This window comes from Nematolebias whitei, chromosome 7 (genome assembly GCF_014905685.2).
Source record: "Nematolebias whitei isolate Nwh7 chromosome 7, NemWhi1, whole genome shotgun sequence".
NCBI lineage: Eukaryota > Metazoa > Chordata > Actinopteri > Cyprinodontiformes > Rivulidae > Nematolebias > Nematolebias whitei.
The window spans coordinates 8,171,423-8,198,589 of NC_056504.1; the positions used below are offsets into that span (position 1 = coordinate 8,171,423).

At 39.3% G+C, this 27,167-nt stretch overlaps 1 protein-coding gene across 2 annotated transcripts in view; it reads right to left on the reverse strand.

The window, feature by feature from the left end:
• Positions 1-27,167, reverse strand: part of LOC119411689 (plexin-A1) — a 198,504-nt gene that overhangs the window by 43,677 nt on the left and 127,660 nt on the right. For both annotated transcript variants that reach the window (XM_037678600.1, XM_037678599.1), the window contains exons 9-11: positions 19,833-20,033; positions 5,204-5,300; positions 1,812-2,002 (exon numbers count right to left, since the gene is read on the reverse strand). In XM_037678600.1, coding sequence (XP_037534528.1) covers positions 1,812-2,002; positions 5,204-5,300; positions 19,833-20,033 — 489 coding nt within the window. The remainder of the gene's footprint in view (positions 1-1,811; positions 2,003-5,203; positions 5,301-19,832; positions 20,034-27,167) is intronic.

Sequence of the window (27,167 nt, forward strand, 5' to 3'; positions counted from 1 at the left end):
ACGATTAAAAAATAGCACATCAGCAGCTTAAGGGACTAATTCTTGCAATGTCTAAAATCACATTTTAACTCCTAAGACATTTACTGCTGCGTTTGGAGCTTTGTTCAGATGCCAGAGTTGTTACGGAAACAGTACTCTACTGCATGCTATCAAACCGCATTAAATATGTAACATAAGACTTGGAAATCACTCAAAATAAGTTCAACACTTTCTGCTCTAACATTTCTGACCAACTGTGACAAGACAGTGTTTTATTCCATACGTTTTTCAAGAAAAATTAGAGGCTAATTTACAAGCTAACGCTGAGCATTTAAAACAAAAAATGTTTGGACTAAACAATGGTCAAACAGTGAAAAGTGGATTTGATCCAGCAGTTGGTAAGAAACTGAACTGTATTCAATGTGTGTGGCTGGTGTGATGGTCTTTGGGAGAGAAGTTAAAACGGAAGATGAAAAGAGGGAGATTGTCATCTGCAGATGATCTTTTGACGTTAAATGTCACACAGTAAATGTCAAAGGTGGAGACGAGGGGTGAGGATGGTGGCAGAGCTTGGTGATAATGTTTCCTCCCATGCCTCTCCCTCCTCTGTTGCTCTGTCTTCTCTGCTGCCTTCTCAAACATGTAGTGTTGCCTCTCCTGCTGATTCTGAAGCTCTTCTCTGCCAAGTTCTTGACTACCACCAACATCTCACCCAGAGGGCAAGATTTACCCCTAGATATGCATGCAAGAGCACATGCTCCCACCCCCTCACCTCTTTCCTACACTTACACAACCCAACTGTCTCAGCTTGATTGCATCTGAAAGAGAACTGATGCGAGGACAAAGAGACAGAAGCAAAGCTAGGAGGTTTATTTACATGCTACTGCTTCATTTAACCAATATCTCTATTAAATATTAAAATTAACCTAATGTTTAACAGGAAATATATAAAAGACTCCAATCATACAAGTAGAGCTGCACAACTTAGGAAGATGTGTGCATCCTTCCACACTTATTTAAACTGGTATGACTGCTATTCATTCAGTCCAAGATGATGATTTTGTTATATTAAAGAAACAAACTTTTAAAGAAAAGATGCTGTGTTGGCAGATTTCAAAATAATGAAAAATAAATGGTTAGGAGGGAAAAAGCAGACGGACAGACAGTCTAATGCATCAGCGAGTTAATTTCACACTGGGCTGTGTGTGTGTGTCCCAGTGGTGAGCTCTGCGTACAGTGACCCGGGTCACAGTCAGACGAAGATCATCGCCATGGTTGCTGATGGCAACAGATGGCAACACTGTGGTGTTTAGGTACCTTAGCTCAATGAGCCTATCATGCGCTCACGCACACACACAGCCCCCATGGTGGGACACAATTAGCACAGATCCATATCTTGTGTTTTCTTTGTCTTTCTCCCCAGCTTTAACTCGTTCTCCAGACAACTACAGGTGCGTGTATGAGTGTGTGCGTGCTGCCATCCTCTATAATTATGTCAGTGTGTTCAGTCTTGGTGTGTGTCAGCTGCCTCCTTCTGACCAACCCATCTGTGTTGGGCTGCAGTCGTGTTGTCGGCCTCTAAGCTGTCTATCTTGTCTGCTGACTTGTCTCCTGTGATGTATGATGTTCGTTCCATGTACTGAGGCCAAGAACGACACAGCAGAGAAGGATTCAGACGTCTTTCAATTAAAGGAGGATTCCCTTAAACTGGAATTCACATTTTACTGATTTTAAAGTGAGTTATCACTGTCCTTAAGTTTTGTGGTATGTAATCTGTATTCTTAATATATATACATTATATATAGGTATGCAAAATTACATTCAGGGCTTACCTTTATGATTTTGGGGTGTGCACAGCGGCTGTTTCCAGTTGTAGCATGCATCCAGATGGTTTCCGGGGGAGTACACTCTTGTCTCAGGGAGCACTTCTTCTCCCCTACGCACCAGCCACACTCAAATCTTGGGTTTGCCTTCAAGCACATCCCACAGCTCTCTCTCAGTGCGTAGCACTTATACAGGTGAGCTGGAGAGGAGAAGAACAGAGGAAACTGAGTGACTGAAGCATCAGATTATTACAATGGGACATAAGGTAGTGATACAATACAAAACCCCCTTCTATCAGTATTTGCTTTAAATTGTCAAAATATATCCACATACGTAATTAAAAGTAACAAACATAACGGACTTAAACTATTTCAGCTGCAATGGGAATTTATTTTGTACAACAAAGTAAAAGGCCTCATTTCCTTAAAGACCCCAGGAATAGAGCAAATCTTTACTTCTCTCTCACTATTCCAGCCCAAAATCCCATTGGTCATGGACCAGCGTTAAAGAAGCCCTGTGCCAATTATTGTCTGCTAAATGATTCCTCTCTAATTATGTTAACCTAACAGTATTTACAGTGGGTGAACATTAAACACGCTCACTGTATTATAATCAAGACGAAGAAACAGGAAAGTGGGAGGCATCTTTGACCTTCAGATCACCTCTGGACATACTCCAGAGATTCACATTTGAGATAAAACAACGCACAGACAGTAGTGCCCAATCTGCATATAGTCCACCTGTGTTTCTACAGATGTGTGATGTCAGAATCAGAATAAGCTTTATTATCATTGTACCGAGACACAACAAGAATATGTCCGTAAAGTCGTCTGAAAGATGGACGGAGTGCACGTAGCTGCTGCTATATAGCACGGCCTTCTTATCCTTTTCAGAATACATTTTTTAGATAGAAAAAGGGACAAAGCCATGAGGAGAGTATAGTGGCATTACAAAAAAGATCTCTTCACACCTTGTCCTATCAGGACACGATTTAAGACATCAAAAGAACTGCCAGCAAGCACATTTATGAACATGTTACATATGCATTTGACGACGAGGCGGCCCATGAAGCACTAACAGACAGTCCATTGTCCTGATAAGATGACGGTCAGCCGGCACAGTTCTGATAATCCTCCACAGAAGATTTTCATTCAACCTTTATTTAGACAGGTTAATCCCATTGAGCGTCGAGGACTCATTTACAAGAGAGACCTGATTTTAACAAAGAATGATGACAATAATGGACAACAGTGACAACAATAGACAATCATAAAAGAGGCATACAGATTTTTTTTTTACAAATTAAAATAAGATGGCAAAAAAAAAAGAAGCAAAAACAGCTAGATTATAAGGCGAATGTAAAAACTAAAAACAGGAACATGTCTGCATTGATGCTTGCCAGGAGTCCAACAGATTCTTAAAGCCACTTAGAGAGGTCAAGGTTGAGAGCTTCAGGTCTTTTTGCAAGATAATTAAGAGTGGGGGGGGGGGGGGGGGGGTGCAATAGACAAAGCTTTTCCTTAGTTTACACATTTCCCAGGAGAAAGTGATAATTGGGCATGTATCGAGGCCAACCGGGGAGTCAGATTCAGATTAACCACAACTGTTGATTTATTCAAGCAGACTATGTTTTATTGTCGGTCTTTGAGTCTTTACTGGTACATCTAAGATCCAAAATGGCCAGATTAGGGTGCATTCTACTGGTCCGTGCTTACGAGCCTCTTCAAGGTCGTTTTCATGCTGACGAGTCCCAAAGCTGCAGGTGGCCTGCGATTCAAATCACTCCCATCTTACGGTTTAGCTCGTAAATCAGCTGATTTTGAGTCCTCAAAGCACGAACCAAACCTTCACATAGGCAGCAGCCTGACGAGGTCCAACTTAGCTGCAGCCGTCTTCTTTGTATGTTGATAAACCAGGAACCAGACTGTTCCAAAAACAGGAAACCTGTTATCATAAATCCAATTATATGCCATTTTGGTGTCCTCGATCGACAGCAGAGGTAGACTCATCACATTCCACTTTCCCAGAGACACACTAAGCTGCACGTGTCGTCCGAGCAGATGTGGGTTCTCCAGGACCCTGTCCCTTTGTTGAAAAGAGTTTGTCATTTGCATAGAAAGTACAGTTGATCAGATCTAAAACAGTGTGTGTTACAGATGTGTAGTATATGTTTCAAACACATTAATATGACATCAGACAGGGCCAAGCAGCTTGGGAAATGCATGAAATTTGAGACAACAACAGCTTGTTCTGTACATATACAGTACAAGAAGTGATCAATACACAACATTTTTTTTGAAAATAGATAATAATCACTGCTTTACCAGCTTTTAATCTGAAATAATTTATCATGCAAGTATATGAAATATTTCAAGAAGAGTCAGCAAGTATGAAACAATAAAATAGTGTTAGGCAAACCAGACAATGCCACTCCCTCAATTGTCCAAAGCTCCAAGTTCATGTCATCTACAAGCCATATTGAACGGTGATGTTATGTTAGGGGAATAGTGTTACAGTCCCCCTGCTGTGCTGTGCAAGCCTCAATAATTATGGAGACAGTACAATAAAGACTGATTTACCAGTAATTATATCCAACAGACATGATCTCATGGTCTTCTCATGTAGTGGAGCATTGATCATGTGTTGAATCATTACATGCCCTCATGGCAATGTGAGGCTATATTCTCAAACACTATTTATATACGTGTGTGTTTGGGTGTATATTAATATTATATAAATATTGTAAATCATCCAACGATTAAGAGCACAAAACAACATCCAATAAGCAGATAAATAAATAACAACTTGCACTATAGACAAATCTTTGTGTTATAATAGAAAATATAACTGCACTGTGAATCATTTATATGTTTTATATACTGTATATAATCCCCCAGAAAATTAAAATAAAAATACCATGGTAAACAGCCTCTGGCTTTAAACTGGATATATAAATCCTGCCAACCTTATTTTAGAACTCAATTGAAAGGCTAAGTTGTTTTCCTTCACAACAACAATTTCAAAACACTTTCTTCCCATGCCAAATGTGCATACCAATGATTTTCAAATAATAAAATAAAATAAATTAAAAAAATATATATATATATAAAACTAAATAAAGCAGAGAAAGTTTTAATTAATCTGATAAATAAGTCTTTGATTTCAGGTAATATGCAACAATTATAATGTTGATTCTTTTAAACAGCTCAAACACTACCCATGACAAGAAATGACAGAAAAGTAGATTTACAACTCATTACACTTTCTGTGCGAGTCTTTTAAAAAACAAAAACACAATTTATTTATTTATTTTTTAAATAAAAGGAAAAAAAAAAATCCTTGCACAACAGTAATATGCACAAGCGGTCAACTGGATTTTGAAAGCGACACATGAACTCACCTTTGATGTTGTACGGGTTGTCGATGATAAAGTTTCCATTCCAAACTACAGACAGGTCCACTGGCAGGTCGCTGATGTCATTGCCTTCATACATATACTAAAACAGAAAAAAAAATAAAGTTAGCGCCAACACATTCAGCCTCCTCGTTAGACATTTCAAAACTTACTAACACAGAGAGAAACTGTTAACAAATGAAAGTTGAAACTGACAATATTGAAAACAAACTCAGTTCAGCCAATAGCTGGTAGTAATATAATTTTCTGCGATGCTCACACAGTAAGGACTATAAAAATGAATGATGGGAGACAGGCTACATTGTGATTTTCACACTCTGCACATCCGCCACAGTCTGGCAGCGCGCAGAGTTGATTAAGAAATTGGGATCCCAATCACTGCGTGACTCATTCCATCCCAGTGATGAATGAAAAGCGTAATATCTCTCCAACAATAATATTCCCATCTAATTTCATTTTTGCATCCTGAACTAATAATAGCTGAAATGTAATTGACTCCTCGTTGGCATAATCAGTTTAATGGATTTGCTTTAAATGAGACAACAAGCCTTCAAAAGCAGCAATTTGATGGCGCTGTGTTAACTGAAGAGATGGCAGAAAAAAGCTCCTTGGAGACCCTTCCTAACAGATAATGACAATTATCACAGCAAAATAAAAAGCAGATTTAAAAGTTGCACGTCCTCCCACTGTGTTACGTATAGCTGCCGAACAACGAGGTAAATAGAAAATTCTCATTCAGCATGAAAGTCGTGTCAGTTTGTTACAACATAAAAGGAAATGTTAGTGTGAGAAGAAAAATAAAAATGAGGAATCGGGGTGACGGCTGGTGGCACGTTAGATTCTCTAATGTTTCTGTCAGTCAAAAAATGCCCAGTAACTTTCCCCACCACTGTTATGGTCACTATCATCACTGACTTCAGGGGCGAGATAGCAGGACTTTTCTCTTGTGGTGGAGTGCTGATAAAATCTCATGTGAAAGCCCCCATCCTGGGGCTATGGGCCCCTCGCAGATTGAATCAAGCTACAACTTTGCCACTATGTAATATCTCCTACTTCAGTGTGATACTGAGATTTATCTTGACTTTGGTAATAATAGAGATTTTAAATGCATTTGAGGGAAAGAAAGGACAAAAAAAAAAGTGTGTAGACAAGATAAGAAAATGAGAGGACGCAGCAATGTGAATGGTTGATTAATTCTTTCTTCATTTCTGTGATTGGATGACTTTAATTTAGCAAGCCCTGAAGGTGGACAGAAATACAGAAATATGTCGTCATGTATCGCAGAAGAATTTTGCGTTTCCTCTAAGAGGAAGTTTTATTGGGGAAATTCTTATAAATGATTATTTCAGGCACTTTTTAGTACCGTCTTATTCTGCAGCTGTTGAGAAAGGAGACCTTTTAGACAATGTTACCTGGAATTGTGCCTAAAGAACACTCAAAAAGATTAGTTTTGCATAATGTCACTGTATTTACAGCAAGCTGTCTGGATTCGGAGAGGATTATTTTTAAATTATAAAGTAAAAAACAAATATTTTGTCCTGGTACAGTGTTTTTAAATATTTATTAAAAAGAAACATGAAAACAGGTTGTTGCAAAAAAGGACAACATATAAGCAGGAAAAGGTGCATAAAGAAAAACGAGAAGTTATCTGATAGAAAAATATTTGGAATATGTGACTGGAAGTTCAGAGGAGTGGGAACAAGTTAGCACAATATATCATATTTACTGTAATTGTAATTTTAATATGTACAACATAAACACTGCATTTAAACTGGTTCTAATGTTAAAAACCTTGGTGTTATTTTTGATCAGGAAATTATCTTTTAACCCTCACATTAAAAACATTACTAGAACCCCATTCTTCCACCTGTAATCAAGGTCAAGGTTTCTTTATCGTCATTCTCATCGCATGTGGTACATGTGATGGAACAAAATTATGTACACAAGGTCTCAGTTACATTCAACAAAAGTATAAATTGTAGAGAAAAACATTAATAAGATCTAAGATATGAACTAAGAAATACGCTAAACTAAGAATACGCTAAGCACTAATAGTACAAAAACAGTACGCCGAACAACAGCAGCACGAACATGAGTCTGTGTGAGCAGATGAGGACGAATGAACACAGCAGCATGAATATGTATGACTATATGAAATATGAAATATATGAAAGCATGAATATGTAATAATATCGCTAAAATTAGAAACATCTTATCTAAAAATGATTCAGAAAAACTGGTTCATGCATTTGTCACGTCTAGACTGGACTATTGCAATGATTTGTTATCTGGGTGTCCAAATACTTCTTTAAAACGTCTCCAGTTGATCCAAAATGATGCTGCCAGAGTCTTAACTGGAGTTAGTGGGAGAGATCACAGTGGCTCCTTGTCAAGTCCAGAATTGAATTGAAAATCTTACTTCTAACCTACAAAGCTCTCAACAACCTAGCTCCATCAAGCTCTTATTGTTCCATATTTTGCTAACAGAGCATTTCAAATTCAGACTGCAGGTTTACTTGTGGTTCCTAGAGTTTCCAAAAGCAGAATGGGAGGAAGATCTTTCAGTTATCAGGCTCCTCTCTTGTGGAACCACCTTCCAGCTTCTGTCTGTGAGACTGACACATTGTCCAGTTTTAAGACTTTCCTTTTTGATAAATCCTACAGTTAGTGTTGACTTGGGTTTCCTGAGCTACACCTTAGTTATGCTGCTGTAGGCTTAGACTACTGGAGGACAAATTGACCTCATTTCGTCAAATGAATAGTTACTAATGAATAGTTTATATTTGTAATAATTTCTATGTTAACGTATTTTTTTTATCTTTCCTTCCAGAGAGGGACCTGCTCGCCTCAATTCTGGACCTGCCATTCTGTGTCCATTTCTCCTTCCTGTCCTCTCAAACCCAGCTGACCAAAGCAGATGGCTGCTTGTCCTGAGCCTGGTTCTGATGGAGGTTTCTTCCTGTTAGGAAGTTTTTCCTTCCCACTGTTGCCTTTGTGCTTGCTCAGGATGGAAGGCTGAGACGAAATGAAAACTCAACGCAATCTGCTGGCTTCCTTAGATAGACAACTTTTACTAATTGACTTTTTGTGTGTGTGGATGTTTTTGTACTTTGCCCTGAGACAACTTCTGTTGCGACTTGGCACCATATTAATAAACTAAAATAAAGTGAATTGCAAAGGATTGCTTGAAATGTAGTAAATGTTGGAATGCATACCAAAACTATGTCTGACCAATCAGACGGACTCTCCTTGCCCTTGACTGATGTAGGTAAAAGTGGCAACGAAGATAAAAGCAGGTTTACGGCAAGTGACTTTGTCGTCACAATACGGTTCTCAATAACATTTACATATTTTCCTAATATCCTAAAGCCTTATTGAAGAAGCACGACACAACAGGTTAAGCAAAAGAGTAAAGAGCAGCAGAGGTGAAGGAGAAATAGCAAGATGGATAGAAGGAGGTGATTGTGTGTTATTCCATGGACACCATTCATTTACACATGGAAAAAAAGATGCCAGGGCTGAGCTGGTAGAGGCTAAAGTGAAATTGGCATTTTCAATTTGTTCTCTGACATGTCTGCCTTGGTCTATTCACACATTCCTCTGCACCTCCTTCTGTCCCTATCCAACCTCTTCCTCCTCCTCTTTTCTTTCTCTCCCTCTCATTATTCCATCTCTGTACCTCTGCACAAACCTCTTCCGCTATCAATCTCAGCCCGACTTTCTCCCCCGTATCTTAATGCCCCTCAAAACGCCCACAGTCAAAAAGCGAAGTATGAAACAGATTTCTTTATCGCATATACCAAACATATCTAGTGAAACACATGTGCACACTGTGCTATAAATGTGCATCCTGCACATAGGACAGTTTCCAGAGAATACTGCAAGAAAATACATCACTCATCATGTGCTCTTCTATGCAGGAAATACAAGTGATATGTAGAAACACAGGAAGATAACCTTCGTACAACACCACATTTTGGACATCAGCGATTATTTCTCTCCAGTTTAAGCATTTGAACTTCTTCATTCTTTTACACCCTCCTTAGTTTTCTCACCGCCAAGAGACCACCCAGTCAGCATGAGAACAAGAGCACTTTTTCTTCACCGACTGAAGAGACCGAGGGAAACGCATGAGGATGTTTGAGTGTGTGGACATGCAAGACAATGGGAACGAAAAGCAGGCAGACAAAGGAAGATGCCCTGGGCCACTGTGCAGTGAAGATGTGGATAAAGAAAAAACATAAAAGACAAGGAGATAAGGAGGAAGAGAAGGGAGAAAACAAATGATGCTTCTGAGATAATTTTTGGATAAAGCCCCCAGTATACTCCGGCGTACGTCCATATGCAGAGGTACGCACATACGTACGCGGAGGTACGAGCGTACCCCCCAGGGCATGTCCGTGCAAAGCTCAATTTTTACGACCGCATACACGTACGCGGTATCGCACAATAAACTGCCCAGCGATGGACTGTTTTGTACGCGACACCAATGTATTAAATTCCCCTTCTTCATCTCGGATCTGGCCTTTTTTGTTTTTTTGCCAAGAGGCAGTGATCTCTTCCTCCTCCGTTGATGCCATGACTGAAATGGTGACAAATGAAAGAATTTGTCACGAGCGAACTAAACTCAGGTCCAGCATGGCTGCGGGAGGGTCTGGAGATTTCCTGGTGGGCTGGTCTGATGTCTGGGCTGCAGAGCCAGCGTTCCCTGTTTTGTTTTTTTTTAGAACTTTTTATTAACAACATATAAACAGAACACCACTGCGGCTGAGGCTGCCAGCGCTCGTTTTTGTTTATTTTTCCAGACCTGTCAATCAATCCAGTAGGCGTGTCAGCAAATGACCAATAAGCGAACTCAATATGTCCCGAAGGTAAACGCCCCTCGCCTGTGAAGCTGCTCTGCAGCTGCTCAGGGTGTACGCTCGAGTATCAAGTCTGAGCCCTCTGCGTACAGTACACGCATATGTACGCGTGAACGAACGTACGCGGGAGTATACTGGGGACTTAAGGACAGAGAAACAAGTGGGATGAAGATGTTAAATGAGTGAAAGACAGGAAAAACCAGAGGGCGCAGAGCTCTGCATTTTGGAGGCGCTCAAACTGATGGTGTTTGAAGTTTAGCAACGTCTTACAAATCCTGCTAACACAATCAATGTGTTTCTCATTCTTACAATTGGAATAAAGTGCCAGTGTGATTGGAACATAAAGTGGCTACAAGCAAAACAAATGCAGCAATTAAGTTCCATTAAGGAATATATTTTAAAAAACAAACTAACACATTGAAGAAAAAAAAAAGTCTCTAATCAATAATCTAGAATGACAAATGTCTACAGTACTAATTAACTGAGTGCACCATACAATATGTTCACTATAAATAAAGTCACTGTCGTGAGTAACTTAGATTTTTGTTAGATTGAAAGGTTTAATTTTCTTCCAGGTTATTATCAGTGATATGATTTTTGTTTCCCCAACACGAGAAGAAAGTGACCACAGTCTTAGCAAACACATCAGACACATCTATGTGTCAAAATGACCAAATGGCAGGACTGAGAAAATGGTTTCCCTCTGGTAATCCACTGTCAAATGTGTTATATGGTTCTGTACCGAATCCACTTCTATATTTCAGTGTCATTAACGATGTCTTTGTGCTGCTGGGTTATATCCCCTCGGGACGGATGACCTGCTACAGTAAAGGACGAGAGGTCAAGTTACCTTTAACATCCACTGCTGCTTTTCTGCTGAGCCGCGAATCAGAACACGGCCCGACATTCCTCTGAATCACACAGCCAATTCCGCTTAATAAGGCAATAGATGATGGATGTACGTGGACCCCTTAACCCTGCTTTATACCCGACAAGTAGTTTCTCAGAAAATCTGCACCACATGGACACACATATTGGAGACGCAAGTGCTGACGGCTAAAACAATAACGCTGCTTGACCTCTACTTGTTTTTTTTTTACTCCACCTTACAGGTATGTGTCTTTGTTGGTGCATCTATTCCCTTTGGGAGAGTGTCATGTGTGGTGAGAGGAAAACTGGGATCTTTTGTATCTTCACTCAACAGAAGCCTTAATAATTAGCTAGGGAGAAGTGTGTATGGGCATGTATGTATTTAATGGGCAGCAAAGGGTGTGGGAGGAAGAGAAACGGTTAGGTTATGATCTGAAGCTCATCTTCTCTCATTGCACCAAAGGCTTATTAAACTTTGATGCTAAATCAGTATTATGGCTCAATGCACAGTTCAGGGAATACAAACAAAACGTGCACCATGTGCAAGATTTACTCCCTAAAAGATAGACACCATTAAAACATGCAGAACTAAAGCAGTGATTTCACAAGGCAAGGACCATCAATCATTCTACAAAAGGTCAGTATTTTTATGAAAAGAAGATAAACTATTTTGACGGAACAGGGAGGTGAAACTCTTACGTATTGATTTCACAAATCATTTGTTGTAAATCTAAATAAAAATGAACAAACACAGAAAACTGGACATCTTTTGAGGTACACACACTTTTCCATCAATGTGACGGCAAAATAATACACGTCAGCGATATCTTTAAAGCTTTGTGCTTTTCTATAACAAATTGCAACAACAGTTTCTAGTTCAGACGTAGCATTGTCTAAACTGGACTTCACCATGTTTTATCCAATACTGTTAGATTCAGCGCTACACTGTTCTTCGCAATACTTTCCATCATATTTGAAATAAAGAGTTAAGGCAAAAGCCTTTCTGCGTCAGAAATAGACAACAAACCAAAGTAGAAAAAAGTCCAACTAGAACTACATTTATGCTTGTGAAGCCAATTTATTAAATACAAATCTGAATCATAATTATTTGCTCAATAAGTTTTAATATGTAGAGTGACATTTTTAAATGTCTTATATACATTGCTAATATGTGTCACTCAGTCACAGCTTTGAGGCCATCAGCTTTTGTGATAGTATTATTTGGGCTGTTTTGCATTTGAGAAATAGAGCATAAGTTTCGGTGCTGGTATGATGAAAAAGAAAAGAGAATGAATGTGAAACATTAACAAAAGAACTTACCCAACAGAGTAATGTTGATTTAGCATACAGTATTGATTTAAACTTTAATTTTGTCAACACAATGGTTGGAAACAAAACTCCAAATGCACAATATTTGAGAAGAGTGAAACTGAGAAATAAGAAAAGCAGAGATGCAAAAATATATATAACAGTGAAATAAATGAAGTAAAACACAACTTAAAGATAAAAATGGGAAAGAATAATTGAAAAAAAAAATGCTTAAAAAAATAAAAAAGTAGAAACTAACTCTAGCACCACCTGGATAAGAGGTGTCGAAATATACCCATATCATATCATATCATATATATCATATCATATATCATATATCATATCCATCTACTCACTACAGACACATGCTTGGGCTGCTGTTTAATATACCATATTATTGTACATTATTAGTGTTTAACGTCTATCTTACATCTTTTAGTGTATTGTTTAGCGCTCGTTTAGCGTATATCTTAGATCCTTATTTACTGTTTCTTTTTATACTTTATAGTTTTGCCATTTTGGGGTATAACTGGGAACTTGAGTACACAATTTCATTCCACCTCATGTACCACATGTGATGCGAATGACAAAGAACCTTGAAAATAGAAGAATGTAGAAGGAATAAAGGTGGAAATTTGAGTTAGGCGTAAAATAACAACAGAGATACTGACAGGTTCACAGTCAGATAATTATTGGTAGTCATTCTAAAGCTGGAAAGCCAAAAATATCAAACCTGCTGCAGGCAAGTTCATATATAAGCGGAGACAGGACTTTCTACTGGTATCGACAGCTTTCTGAAGGTGATGACGAGAAAGTATGACCTGACGCAACATATCCTTCAATCTACTGTATAGACCATTCTAGTTGTACAATATGTTACACAAGGACAGAGCAGAAAACAATCAGAGGACACTGATTGAATCTTGTTCCATTTGAAATGTGTTTTACCAGAAAAGATAAGGTTTGGCACACAGTGTACATCCAAATCTAGATTTATAAACCACCATGCTCTTCATACACACACAACTTCCAGGCAGATATGGCTTCCTAATCAAGGATCAAGTGGTAATCCTCCCCACAGCTTAGGGAGTGTGAATGTGTGCGGAGAGTATGTGTGAGGTCAGGCAACTTGGAATCAGTCTTCGCTCATAATAAGGGCCTGTTAGCCAGAGCTAATCGCTAATGCTAACAGGATTGGAGCATGGCTGGACCAAGTTACCCAGCTTATCTCTAGCACAAAAAATGAGCATGCACGCACACACACGCACACACACATTTTCACTAATAGAAAGAAAAAGAGAAAAAGGGGAACGGGGGAAAAATGCTGGCTTGAGAGAAAAATAATGCTGTCTTAGTCGATGTTTCTTATTTTTCAGCCAACGCATTAAGCCAGCGTGAGCTTACAAGACATCTCCCTGGGAAAAAAGTCTGAATTGTAGTAGCTTGCAGAACTGTCCATATTTTCCGTGTCACTTATTTTCTCTTCTGTCAATTTTATGTCATTTATCTGGTGGCCTTTTTCTCCTTGCCAGCTCTCCAGCTCTGGAACAAACCATAAAATATATCTAACCACGCATACAAAACTCATCAAATCTAACGAAGCAGCAGTGTCTACCACAAGCAAAAGACTGAAAGCAGAGACAGAAGCTGGTTTTATTTAGACAAACATTTAAGGATGAAATATAATGTCTTCTTCTGGTTGAGGACTTTTCATATGCATTTAGTTTGTACGGTATTGTGAACGAAGGCAAATACTCATTAAAAACTCATACCCAGAGTGCCCAGATGTTAAATGTACATGCGCATCTAACAAGTTCTAGATTTAAGTTTTATTCTGCTCTGACAGTCACAAAATTGAAAGTGTAACGCTGCTACAATTCAGAGTATGTAGAGTAAAGGTTACAAATTGCAGGGACATGTGGGGAGAAATAGAAATGAGAAATAGATCATTAAAGAGGGGTGGTGGATGGGGTGGAGCAGTTGGCATATGATGATAGCTGTGCAGCAATTAATTCTTATTTATCCAGGACGGGAGCGTGGGAGCTCTGCTTGTCACCTGTCAAAGAGGAAGAGGAGGAGAGGCAGCAAGCCAATTTTATGATCGACGAGAAGAGGAAGGTGGAGGGTTGAATGGAAAAGGAGGGAAAGAAAGCAGCCGGTACACAAGAGGCAGTGTGGGACAGTGAAGGAATGTGTGAGATAAAAACAAAGGACGATGCGACAAAGTCTAAACAAAAACACGTGGGCAAAAAAAGTGATATGGTAAAAAATATACTACTTCAAGACTCGCTTTAGCCAACACATTTTAGTGGGAATCAAAACCTGATTGTTGCCATTTGAACTATCGCAGGACAAGAAAAGGCTGTCTTTAATCAGCAGCAACTCTCAGGAAATTCCAGTGAATTTTATTGCCTCTTCAATCCCCTACATGTTATACGCACATGCGCGCACAAAGCCTATAAGCCAATTAAAGAGAGCCAATGTGTGGTGTGGCTGAATGAGGTGGCGGGTCCAGTGTTTAGATCTCATTAAGCTGTGTAAGGCCATGGCAGGCCATGCTGTACCGTGCCCTGCTGCACCTGACCAGCTCTGAGCAGCACCAAGCCCCTCATTAGCCTCCTTCCTGCAACTTTCAGTTACATTATGTGTGGAAATACAAACGGGTATGATGCATTTTAAAGAAAAGATTTACCTTTTGTTGTTGCAGACAGTTATGTTAACCAATCTCATAAAGTCAAAGACTGAAGTTTCTGTGAGGACTGTACTTTATTTCTTGTACAGCCTTTGTAGTGATGTGCGGCACCGCTAAACCAGTGTGGTCTGTGTCAACCGCTATCCCTGCAGATGTGTTTGGCGCCTCTGCTCCATATATCCATCCATTTATCCGTTTGTTTATCCTTCTCGTTTGCTACAAAAAAAGAAGAGCACAATGAGACTCCTCTCATTTCCCAAAATGAAGAAAGTCTCATTGTGCTCGTCCTTTTCTCCTTCTCATCCATCTTTCAATTTTGCTCTTCTTTCACTGGATCAAAACTTTCTCGCCTTTTTGCTCCCTTTTTTCACCCTCCTCCTTTCCCACGGCACAATTTTCTTCAAAACTCTCTGGTTGCTTATGTCGGCTGCCTTCTTGCTGTATGTGTATGTGAGGGTGTGTGTACGCACAAACACACACATTAGTGTTGGTCTCTGCTGCCTGACTGCAATTCATCATCATTTTATCTCCCTTAATTGGATGCCATCAGGACCCCTGAAACTTCACATCTCCTCTTTAACAAACAGCTGCTCTCTGCACACACAGAGGGATACACACAGAAACACACCCAATACCCAAACTAGATTTTCTCTCACTGCCCTCATGTATGCCTTTTTCTCCCACTAGTGAAGGGTTGGGGAGAAAAAAAAGGTGATGGAGTAGCTGACTGGTTTATCAGACAGAAGGTAATGGTGTTTGGCTCATGCTGATATTATCTGTCCTCTCATTCCTGCCCTCCAGGGAGAAACAAGAAAGAAGGTTAAAGAGGGAAAGAGGGTAGGAAAGTGAAGACTTACAAATGAATGAAAAGCTAACGACACTGAGAAATAAAAAGAGTCAGCAACAGTTCAAGTCCCTTCTTTAAGCCTCGGTGCTGTAACCATCTCCAGCTGTTTTCTGTCAGCCCGTGACCCAACAGTTTCATTTATGCACAAATGTATTGTGCGTAGACAAGTGTTTGTTCGCTCCTGTGACCCTTTTGGCAGACGGAGACAAACTTGACAGTGCTCAGCATCCTATTGGTTGTTTCACCTCCACCGCAGCCTCTGAACGGACAACACGCCAGGAAGCTGCCTGGCTTGGGTTGGGACAGCGGAAGTCTCTGATGTAGACTCCAGTTTGTTGATTCGATGGCTGTTGACCAGTTTGCTTCTACCATAAGGCCCGACTGATGGCAGTGTTAGTAATAACGAAGGGTTTTTTTTTTTTTTGTTTTTTTTTTTTTAAACACACAAAGGGTTTCTCCTACTGTACTTATAAAATGCTCAGTGCTGTCCTCCAGTGAATTTGCTTGTGGATCTAAAATGGAACACTATTTCATCAACTTTTACAGCCTCTGAAAACAATGTTGGAATCATGTTTGACTAAGAGCACAACTTCAAAAGTGAAAAGTGCAAACCATGTTACGAATTAATGATATCAAAATACAAATTTTGATCAAATTGAATGCAGCAAAATGTAGAGCTTCGAGAAGTTTCTAAAAAGCCTTTCCCAAAACATACGCATTTTTAAAGTGTTACTATGAAGTGCCCTGTTTGTTTCATGTCCCAGCTTGCAAACCCTTTTTCCAATCCTGTATTTTTTCTTCTGGTCTATGATCCACCTGCTCTGTTCCCTTTGGGATCAGTTCGTATGAACAGACACTTGATACTAAAATACCAAATTCTCCCATGAGCACATAAGGATAGTCAATACCAGACAAAAGTAATATGGAACTTAAGCTAGGCTATCATATATCATGTGTGCCATATAAACAGTGGGTTATTGACAGCCTCCTGTTAGAGGATACTATATATGCATATTAGGTTATCCCAGTCAAAGTAAAGTATGGGAAACTAGAGTTTAAACATGATCTGAGCATGGATGTTCTAAATATTCTCTGGATAAGTTATCTTCTTTTGGATGGTGTGATGTTATTGTACAAAAGAAAAGAGTTTTAGCTTCAGGAGATATTTCTGAGCTCTCATCTTCACCCCCTCCCTTCTGTCTTTTCTGTTCTTTTTAAAACATCTCTCCTCACTTTTCTCCATTCATGTAACCTGAAATTGTCTATTATGTGCCAATTTCCCTAGTCCATCTTACTCCCTCTCGTCTTCTGTTTTTTGCCACTTGCATTAGCTTTTTCATGACTCAGTGTCTACCATTTCCTCAAGTTCTCAGCATTTATCCTTTACCATGTCTTTTTCCATCTCCTTGCTCTTTGTCCTCTCCGTCCCCAATACTTTTCATTTTATGCTTAACACAGTTCGAATGTCGCTGCTCTTGTGATACGTTTTAGAGTAAATGTGTGTCAGTTCGACACATGGGGTTTGAGAGACACTTATGAATCTTTCAAAAACAAAGATAAACCATGGATTAGCAACCTAATGCCCCCACATAAAGCAGCATTCTTGCACTGGTCTAAGCCACAGACACATATCATGGGATACAGATCCTAAGGCATGTTGAGGGATGCACGTGCCAACATGCCTACAGACACTGATTAACCTCTTTCCTCATAGATGTGTGTGTACAAATCAATGCAGTAGTGTGTGCACAGGATAAGAGATGGAGACTATTTTTACTGCAGTCACACATGATCCATAGAGTTGGTGCTGAGCGCAGTCGAAATGTGAACAAACACAGAGAAACTGATGTAAAAGGAAGAGATACACTGCTCTTTAAATGGATAGACTAATTTTTAAAACCCATTCCTCTACAACTCTGCTCCTATGCTAAAATAAGAATATCATCCTAATAATTTATGAAGTATAATAAAGCCCATAATCTCATGGTTGCATAAATTATGCCAAAATGGCAACTTTATGCAGCTGGCACCTTTTTATTTTCTTGAATCTCAATATCCATGCATGAAGACCATGTTTGTGCTACATTAGTTTCTGATGGTGCAGTTGAGTTGCCTCTGCACATGCTAACAAGGATTAAGCTTTGGCACCCTTGGGGTAATTATTGCTAGCATGGCTACTGTGTGGACATCAAATGGAGATATTTAGCTTTTGGCTGGGGCAAGACTTTGCTGCTGATTAACTCTGGCCTTGCAGCTACAATAAACAGTCAATAAACAGACATCTCAGAGGAGACACAAACCTATTGCTTGATAATTACCGCTGTCTACTGGGTGCCAACACCTGTAGGCTCCCTGTCAATATAGACAGAATACTGTCACAGTGGCTACACATCAAGATCCACAATTAAAGAAAGACTGCAGCTTGGTTTGTTTAAATATGACTGCCCAAACCCAGAAATACTATGACAAGTTGTGGCAAACCAACATGTGTAAAAGTCTAAAAGTCCATCAACCAAGATATCTAATCTTATAGCTAAAAACAGAAGCGGATGTAGAGAAGCAGGTAGCAGAATTGAACTTACAGGAAGCCAGAAAGACAATGTGGCGAAAGTAGAAAACGCCACCGAGTGAAAAGCATGACAGACGACGAGAGGGAGTCATAGACGGAAAACGATGAACCAACTCTACAGGAAGATGGAGGGGAAAAGATGGAGAGGAATAGAGCTGAGGTGTAAACATGATCAATCCGCTCCCAACTAGGTTCAGAGAGAGACTTCCTCTTCACATTTTCAGCCTCAGTGAAGCGCAACGCAACCTACCTCTTATCTGTCATGCTAGTTTGAAAACACACACACAAACATAGACACATTCCGAGACCCAACAGACATGGACTCTAATGCACAAATACCTCTGAATACTTGAAAACCTTCTGCAGAGACAAAAACAGACAAACAGGACAGGAGCTCTGATAAAAACTTCTTAGATTAAAAAAAGATTGGGAACACTTTAATCCAGCTTACACTCATCCCTGCCAGCCAAAGCCAAAAGTGCATTAGAAATTACTGTCTGATCCTCTCACAATCATGCCCAATCAATAATTTAAATCACACTACAAAATCTGATGACCTCTTATGGTTCAAACTACTACACAGACTAGGGGTGGACAAACTAGACTTTGGGGCGGCTGTGGCTGAGTGGTTAGAGCAGTCATCTACCAATGCAAGAGTTGGAGGTTCGAATCCACCAGCAGTCACATGCTGAAGTGTCCCTGGGCAAAACACTGAACCCCTCACTGCCTCCGATGTGTGTCCCATCAGTGTATGAATGCGATAAAGCACTGATCAGTCTCTTTAGAATGATTTGTTCAATTAGCTTTGTAGAGATCTAGTAGAGTGCTGTATGAATGGATAAATGAGGACACAGATTGTAGTGTAAAGTGCTTTGAGTATCTTGATAAGATAAAAAGGTGCTATGCAAGTACAATCCATTTACCATTTGCTAGAAAAAGCTTGAATATATTTTTGTACATCTTCATTGAAATGTTAATACTCACCAACAACATTTATTTGCCAACTAATGATTCACTGCAACATATCAGTACTGGGTCATTTATCTAGACTGTCACCAAGCCAGTGTGCAGGAAGCGCATGTGATCCATCATGAACGTAAGCATATTTATGTCCGGAATGATCATTAGTTGTAGGAGGCTATTATTTAACCCTGACCAAGTCTTCACTAGAATTATGATTCAGTAACTTGGTTGCATTGATTGGGTCAAAAGGAACAATAAAGATTGTATTCTATACAAAATGCACAGGATCATTTGCACTCCAGTTTACTACACAGACAGGATAGCTTTAACTTTGTGAAAGGGATCCAGTTTTTCCCCATCACAAACTGTTAGTTCTTTTTCCACCATTGAATCAAAAACATACCATTACTACCCCCTGCTTCAACATTAACAATGCTGAAATAGCATCCCGTCACACAAAATGCTGCATTTTCGTAAATGTTTCTCCTCTTTTTCTCACTTACTGGTGTTTTCTGGCACTGGATTGACGAGCTATTGAAGCGCAGTGCTGGAACACTATGAGTCTCCCCTTGGATGTGGAAAACACACTCGTAGTTCTTCTGTCCAGACTGGGGTTGTGGCAGGTTCCTGGCGGCTAAGGTGATTGGCTTGGTCACACCGACAGGGATGTAAATCTGGGTCGAAGGCAGAATCTGAGGGCAATCCTGAAATTTTAGGGAAAGAAAACAAACACTTAACTTTTATTCCTAAATGGGAGATAGTTATACTGTAGAAGCTCAACAGGGTCAGAATAGTAAGGAACAAGGAAAAGACTGCATCAGGAAAATAGAAAGAATGATGAAATTAATTGTTTGTTGCTAGCAACTGAGAAGTGTGAGGGCTTTTGATTGCATATAAAACTTTATAGCAGATCTGCCCAGAACTGTCCAGTCTAAACATCTGCACTGTGGTGCACTTTCTACTTAGGGTATAGGCTTTTGCAACACTTTAGCCTTTCAGTATGAAAGTATGCCCGTTTAAACAAGAATGCTTCTTTTGTACATAGTTTAAATTAAAGGGATACAATTAAAAACTCCTCAGATTTTAACAATGCTACAGTGTGAAGGAAGAAAGAAAAATGAATTTGATAGATTCATAGATGGAATCAAATAATGAGTTTGTTGCATGTGTGTATGCGCATGTATTCACGCGTGTGTGTAAAATTGTGATACTGGCCAGATCTGAGAGTCTTGTTTAGATCATCTGGAAACAACCCATCCACTGATGGACACAACCCTAGAAGGTGTGTGTTCTTGCACATATGTGTTTATTGCAAATAACTTGCTAAATGTGCTGCTAGATTAATTAAACACGTATCTGGTTACTGGGCATGAATAAGATGGGGCAGTCTGTTCAGTGTATAAACTTTCTGAGATGTGCATTTGTGCACGTGCTGGAAGAAATGAAGTCATTACACTGCCTGTGTCATAATTTGGCAGTAAGAAGCAAACCATGTCAACCCAGAGACTGTGAGAAAAAACAAAAGGGGTGTGGATGACAGATCAACGACTTGAGCTTGAGCTTGGGAGGAACAAGCTATTCTGTAATGTACTGCAGGATCACTGCTAACAAATCACATATTTTACAACCAGGAGACAAGTGAGTCACATAACAGAAGATATGAGCAGGGAGATAATCCGCACGGAGCTCATTTTATAGACCAAAAGGCCTTGAAACAATGCATTAAGATTCAAATTGATCTTTCATCTAAAATACTGCCGTTTCTGCTTTAGCAAGGTGCTTGACATTCATTCTCAAAATGTAGCAAGGATCAAATTCTTGTTGCATATTCCCTGCACATGTGTCACCTCAAACTTTTCCTTTCCTCACTGCTGCAGCTCTTTTTTTAAACATACAACTGGCTGCTTGTCAGCGTTTTCTTTTCCATTCACCTTTAGCCGTTGTGCGTTAGAAGCTACAATGTGTCTCCAGAGCCTGAATTCAATATCCGAGTTTGTTCATTAGCCTGCTTAGCCCTGGCTTTATGCGTCTGATCACACGCAAACAAAGCACAACACATAATGAGAGGGGGGAATACTACAGGACGAAGAAGCAGGATACAGAGGACCTGACGTATAATCAACTAGGAGGGAGGCGGGTAAGTAAAGGGAGGGTGCAGAGGGAAAATGGATGGTTAAGAAGGAAGGGGAAAGGTAGGAAGTAAATGGGGTAGGAAAGGGTGAAATTAACAGTATGGGAATGGAAAGACAGGGATAAAAGAGAAAGCAGTTTCATTGAGAGCAAAAGAAAAGCTGCTGATGCAAGAGTGAGGAAAGACAAATGAAGAGTAAAAATAAAGAGGTCGTTAAAAGGACAAACAAGAATTTAGCTACAAGTAAACTGAAACTTTACTCCAGACTAGAAAAGAGGGATATTTGTATCACTCTGCATCTTTTCAATCTATTTATCCATTCATCCATCTTAAGCCTCATCATTTACCAAGCCCCCGACAATGTCCTACTTAATTAACTGCCTGGAGTCCCAGACAGCTCCAGAAAATTGATGGAGGGGGGCCAGAGAAGGAGGGAGGGGCGGGAGAAGAAGACAGAAGAAACAGAGATTGATTCGCACATGTGGCTTTTCAAGTCCCGACTCAGAAACGCACTGTATGGTTGTGTCAAAAGCTGTGGGTTTGCATCACCCCAGGTGCCACGAGATAAAAAAGAAGGTTAGAGCGTCCTGCTGCTACCTTGTGAAAACCAGTGAATAAAAGGCTAGCATGGCCTGTAGCATAATCTGCAGCTAAGCAATGTTTTATTCATCTGTCCATTGACTTTATGTCAACTCCCCTGTCTGCTTGTCGTTTTATTCTCCTAGTCTCATTTCCTTTCAGTATCCTTTTACTTCATTCACATCCAAGCTTTACCACTTTAAACGATCAAATAAAAATAAGTTACACAAAAATAATGTAAAATAACTGACTTTTAAAGCAGTCTATAAACCAATTACATCTAGGGAGGGGGGAAAAAGGCTGCTACAGTTGTGGCAAAAAAGATACGAGACAGGAAGACCCAAATGTCAAACAGAACATTCCAGGTACGAGATGGATTCAAGCGATCGAATCTGTCTAACCTCAGATTGTCAGAGAATGCTCCTTTGAACAAAGCTCATCAGTAAAACAACACCAGCACCAGACTCATCATAACCAAAAGGTCGTATCTTTTAGCGGTCAGCATAAACTAACGTTGAACCGTGAACTGATACACACAAGGACAGTCCTGTTGCACCTAATGAGGACATCTCAGAGGGCCCTACTGAATCTATTTGTTTATAACTCTTTCATTCAGTCATATTCTAAATGTTAGCACTGTATAAAAAATATATGGTTGGCTTTCCCTCTAATTTAATTTTCTAACTTTGCTGGTAGAAAGTTTAAAATTTAACAGATTAGTTTATTCATCAAAACATTCATCTTTAGAGGCTCTCAAAGCTCAGTTTAAGGTGACAAGGAATGAAGATAGAACAGAAGACAAAAGGAGGAGATAAAAGAGGGAGGAATAAAATACAAATGTATTAAAGAGGGAAACAATTTCATCGTTATTTGTGACAGGTGTCAAAACAGCTCAAAGCTGATATTAGGACTACAAAATACATAGACTGAAACAGTATTCCACTGAGAGGTTTTGTTTAAAGCTGGAGAAGATTGGTTTAAAACCTTTTTGGCTCCTTCCTTCTCAGCTTTCAGTTTAAACGTGAAGACGGACCCTGTGGTTTTCTTTGCCAGATGTGACACAGCATCTGGCTGATCAAAGGATGACCAGCATGCAGAAAGAGAGTGTAATGTGTGTCCGTGGATCTTTTAAAATAAGGTTGTTGTTTTTTTTCCTGTCATTGTACAGACTGAACCTACTCCCAGACAGCTTGTGTTTGATAAATACCTTTGGAGCACTTGAAGGTAATGTGTCTGGTCAAATGTCTCATGGACAATCAATACAAGACCAAACTGCAATTTAAGCTTTTCTTGACAAACTAATTCTCTTGACCATGCAGCGTTTACACAGACCAGCAGCTCACTTCATAAGGGTCACTTCATCTGCAGACTCTGTGATGAGCAGGAAGAGGCACTTTTAGAAACGTTGTGTGTTCCTGTGACGTGTCGTCGTGGCTCAAAAGAACGCACGGCACACATGGTTTCATCTTCACGGGAACAGGACACAAAAACATCAGCTCAGGTTTAAGATCGGACAGCTGTCTCTAAATTAAACCTATTCTTAAGTTCTTTGAAAACACTTTAAAATGTAAAACTACTACCGTATTTTTCGCCCTATAAGCTGCGTGTTTTGCATAATTTGCAAGCCTTGCGACAAAGCGACGCATTTATGGATTTTTCCCAAATTTATAAACCAATTTTTGGCTGAGATTTGACCGTTTAAATTCATTCTGACTGAAAATATTGAACATTACCATTTTCAGCCGCTAAATGGCAGTCGAGTAGAATGGCATGCCTTTGTATCATGTAATAGATAAAAGTGGCTATTAATGACACAAACGCCTTGCCATAGCCTGCCACAATCGGCTTGCCTGGAGCAACTGTCAAATCAGCTTCATTTCGCTGCGTCTTCCCAGCAAAATGCAGCTAATTTGACCATTAAAGTGCATTTATTAAGTAAAAGTTCAACTGAGACACCTTTACTGTGATGTTGAGCAAACAAATAACTGTGTTTAGGTGGTTATCTTGTTAAATTTCAAACAAAATGCACAGCAAGTCGCTCTCTGTGTGTTGATGTTTCCGCGTATCGGCATTTGAAAATGCAGCTGATTTGACCGTCAAAGTGCATTTTTTAAGGAAAAGTTAGACTGAAACACACCTTTAATATAATTTTCAAATAAATTGTTTTTAAGTGTTAGTTTTGTTAAATTCTTCTTGAAGTCCTCCCATGCATGCCCCCGCGGCCGCCATTTGACAACCAAACGATTTTGACCATACCATACATTTTTGGCACAGCACCGGCCCACATTTCCGGGTTGTCAGTGGTGACGCGTAACAAACGCGACGCGTCTGCAGTGACGTATAATAGATGCGACTTATACAGAGAAGCTACATATTTATGGATTTTTCCGCTTTATTAGACATATTTGGACTGATGCGACTTATACAGCGGAAAATATGGTACTTGTCAATTTTGTATTTCTTTACTTCTGAACATACAACAAATATGTTGGCAAAATATTATTAACAGCTAGAACGTTCTAAAGAAGTTAAATCTGGTCCTCTGGACATTCAAAAAACAAAACAAAGCGACACACACACAAAAAAAAGTAGAAACATTTCATCTTCCATCCGAGAGACTTCCTCAGTCTGAGGTGCTGTATTCAGCTCAGTCTCTTAAATAGCACCTTCTCAGAGTGGATCAACCAGTTTTGCTGCCGACAACCAAAACCAGCTGCTCACATGCTCAAGAAGAACCATCAGCCTAACAATGGATTTCAGGGATGAAGATGTTCACATCCTGGACAGAGAGGAACGATGGTTTGAGAGATGGGTAAAGGAGGCCATCTTTGTGAAAAGAAATCGTCCATCGTTAAACAGGGGTGGAGTCCTCCGGGTTCAACTGTCCCCCTCTTACAATGCTGTGATTGCTAGTATCACTCAGCCCTCTGTGAACAGTAAACAGCCATCAGTGTGCTAATGATCCATAGTTAGACTGATGGTCCTTCTTGAGCATGTGATCAGCTGGTTTTGGTTGTCAGCAGCAAAACTGGTTCATCCACCCTGAGAAGGTGCTATTTAAGAGACTGAGCTGAATACAGCACCTCAGACTGAGGAAGTCTCTTGGATGAGAGACGAAATGTTTCTACTTTTTTTTTTGTTTGTTTTGATTTGTTTTGTTTTTTGAATGTCCAGAGGACCAGATTTAACTTTTACAGATTTTTCTACCTGGATTATTGAGCATGCATCAGGACAGCTAGAAAGTTTGTGCATAGTTTGTTCCGATTAGGATTTAAGTGTAAGCAGGTTTACCTGACTTTGAGTTTGTGATGCTGCTGTTCGGCATATTGTTTTTGTACTACTAGTGCTTAGTGTATTCTTAGTTTGGTGTATTTCCTTAGATCTTATTACTGTTTTTCTTTTACAATTTATACTTTTGTTGGATGTAACTGGGTCTCTGTGTACACAATTTCATTCCACCACATGTTCCACATATGGTGCGAACGACAAATAAAGAAACTTTGACTTTGAATATGTGAAAAGTGTACGTTACTGTGTGTGTGTGCTGATATCCAAGTAGCCAGAGGGTTGTCCTCAACTCTCTGTATTTGCTTTCCCTCACAACCTGCTGTTAGCTTCACTCCCTAAGGCTAGTGCAGCATTTTTTTCATTCTAATGGAATAAATGCATTCAAAATATATACATGCATATAAATGAGACGAAATGTATACATTACATTAATTACAAAATTTTCCACTCAGACTTTCTGCAAATTTTCCAATTTGAAATGTAAGACTTTTCTAATTTTCAGATCATTCTACCAATTTTGAACCATTTAACACCTCGACATGTTTAATAAATTCAGCGCGTTTGTAAAGTGTTGCTGTGTACAGTGTGGCTGCCATTTTCTTTTCTTTATTCAAGTTCTCCTACACGGGGCTGTATATGCTCGACTGCTGAAATTACAGAGTCATACTTTCTTTGAAAGGATTTCAAATAGGATAGTAAAGGTATCAATTTTAGGAATTGATCAATATTAGTGGTGTATGAAGCAGAAGTGGACATGAAGGCGATTACATTCATCTGTTATATACAATGGGGAAAATACCCTTCTACATTCAGCAACTTCTAGACATTTAGATTTTTACCCATTAGGAAATACAACAAGTAACAGAATCTAGAAATAATATTTTCTTGTACTCAGTTTTCTTTGTTTACATACTTATTTACATGTGGAACATGTGGCAAACAAAGTTCACACTTTTATAATAATCATCAAGAAATTAGTTTATTTAGTTGTAATATTTTTGTACTTTACCTATAAACAAATTTAACGTATCTTCTTTCAAAACTTGACAAAAAGTATCCATCATCTCACATTACAGACCCAGATCCTAAATGTGATTAAATGTTGTGGGTTCTCTTAAAGAATATCACCTGCCACTCCAGTTAGACTTAATTCAATGAATATACTGTATTTATTACTGGAATTTCGTTGGGCTTACACATTTAACTTCACCACGTCAACTGCTGCAAATTAAATTGTATAAGAAAGAAAATTAATAAAGTCAAGTATGACATTGGCAGAAGATAATTTCTACTTACAGTTGGGCCTCAAAAGCAGAAAATGAGACGGAGAGGAAATGTCTTCATATGTGTGCTCATGCTGATATGTAAAAGGTGAGAGATTAAATTTAAGACATAAACTGGTCTAGGTGGGGGTAATGAGAGTAGGAGCAGGAGGATGAAGGTAAATGCAAGTGTATAATGCTAAATAAATTGTTTAATTAATTAAAGAGCCAAACGTGTTCTGAAAGCTTCAGTATAACCTGATAAGATTTAAATTAATAAAGCTCCAAAAACAATGAGCATTTGTAATAAGACGGCTGTCTGGTCGTTTTTTTTTATTTTTTTTATTCTTTTTATTTTAAAGTACCCCTCATCTTTCTGATTCACCCTCCCCCCTCCATCCATAATTAATTAGCCGCTTCTGTGATGTGCAGTCTATAGATCAGGGACGAGAAAAAATAACACGCTTAATAATGAAGTAAAGCGATACAGCGAGCCCGGGGGAGAGATGAGATGGCATGGACGGTCACGGGGGGGGGGGGGGGGGGGGGGGGCAGAGAGAAAAAAAAAAAAAACAGGG